This window comes from Amphimedon queenslandica, unplaced genomic scaffold, assembly GCF_000090795.2.
Source record: "Amphimedon queenslandica unplaced genomic scaffold, v1.1 AMPQUscaffold_13445, whole genome shotgun sequence".
NCBI lineage: Eukaryota > Metazoa > Porifera > Demospongiae > Haplosclerida > Niphatidae > Amphimedon > Amphimedon queenslandica.
The window spans coordinates 304,139-305,607 of NW_003546319.1; the positions used below are offsets into that span (position 1 = coordinate 304,139).

Here is a 1,469-nt window from a genome sequence, read left to right on the forward strand (position 1 = left end):
CCAGCATTGTGCTAAATAGCATCCATTAATAGCTTGAAAGAAACAAAACAACTAAAAGAGCAAACAATTACTTAATAAAAAATTATGTATACTAATGTGATGCAAATAACAGCTAAAAAAGAATAGAAACCACTAATAATTACAAAACATTTTAATTATTCAAATGGTTAACACTACTGTCATTTGTTAAAGTTCTTTTCTTGATCCTATTAATCATTAATAATTCATTTATTATTAATTATAATTTCATTTATATATTCAGCAACTCGTTTTTCTCCTATTGTATCAGCAGCAATAGCTAGTGTCTCCCATTTTGCTTCAATATCATCTGTAAGCCATTTTGCTAAACATTCTTTGAGACATCGCTCAGCATCTTGTGGATAGTTAGTCTCAATAACCTTGAGATCATAATGAATCAGACCCAAGTAGAGACCAAGATCAAACCATTTGATAGTTTGAAAGGAACTTGTTTTTAACACTTGTATGATATCTACTAGATTCTTGATATTCAATATAACTATAAATAGAAAATATGAAACTAGTGACAGTGAGTGCTTATACCTTTATGTTGATCATCATTGGACTCACTAATCGGAGTGGCAGAGTAATTTGTAGTTGAGTCAGTTTTTTGAATTGTCGGCTCTGTTTAGAGTAAAAATGTGAAACAATATAGCTTAGAGTGATATGAATTAGCTAATCTTACTACGATCATCTTTAATGATAATCTCTTTCAAAGGTGGAATCTGAATTATAACAGTACAATAAATTATATTACTGTTACTAATAAATTGAATACCTCTTGGAGTTGTTTTTCTTGTGACATATTGTCTTTAAACCACATTGATTCTTCATTGTTTAGGTGACGAGAGCGTCTATCCAATTTGCAGTAAACATAATCAGAGCTTGTCTGCTGCATAGCATCAATGTCATTAATGTAATGGACATCACTAGAAGGACTGCATTGACACACATATTGCACTTGCCTTGATGATCGATTGGGATGGTGCCCATGGTAATGACTGAGGGTGTCTTCTACTTGTTGACAGCATTCATCTAGCATCTTCAATATTTTTTGACAAACTAATTTGAGAGAAACAGGATGACTACTCTCAGGGGCATATCGCAACACATCAACTTGAATAGCTTCATTAATATCAGTGAGAACAAAATCATCAGAAGGACGACCATAAGAGAAGCAGACACGATTACGATAGATACTTTTTATTTCAACTTTGGAGGTTCGATGCAGTATTCGATCAAAGAAACCGGTAGCAGGTACTGCATAAGCATAATCATTTTCAAAGTTGAGCTTGACACTGGCATCAGTAGCAACAGCAGTTGCTAAACGAGTGAAGAAGCCAGGAGGTACATACCCAGTGGAGAATGTAATGTGTACAGGTGAGGCTCTTAGCTTATAACCAGGTCGTACTTCATTAGGGTCACCTGTGTATCCTTGTAGCACTGCTGGA

The 1,469-nt window shown here is 34.2% G+C and overlaps 1 protein-coding gene across 1 annotated transcript in view; it reads right to left on the bottom strand.

Annotated features, from left to right (window-relative positions):
- Positions 1-6: 6 nt before the first annotated feature.
- Positions 7-1,469, bottom strand: part of LOC109581374 (uncharacterized) — a 2,118-nt gene continuing 655 nt past the window's right edge. The window contains exons 2-5 of the mRNA XM_019995440.1: positions 797-1,464; positions 704-743; positions 562-642; positions 7-517 (exon numbers count right to left, since the gene is read on the bottom strand). Coding sequence (XP_019850999.1) covers positions 225-517; positions 562-642; positions 704-743; positions 797-1,464 — 1,082 coding nt within the window. The 3' untranslated portion in view covers positions 7-224. The remainder of the gene's footprint in view (positions 518-561; positions 643-703; positions 744-796; positions 1,465-1,469) is intronic.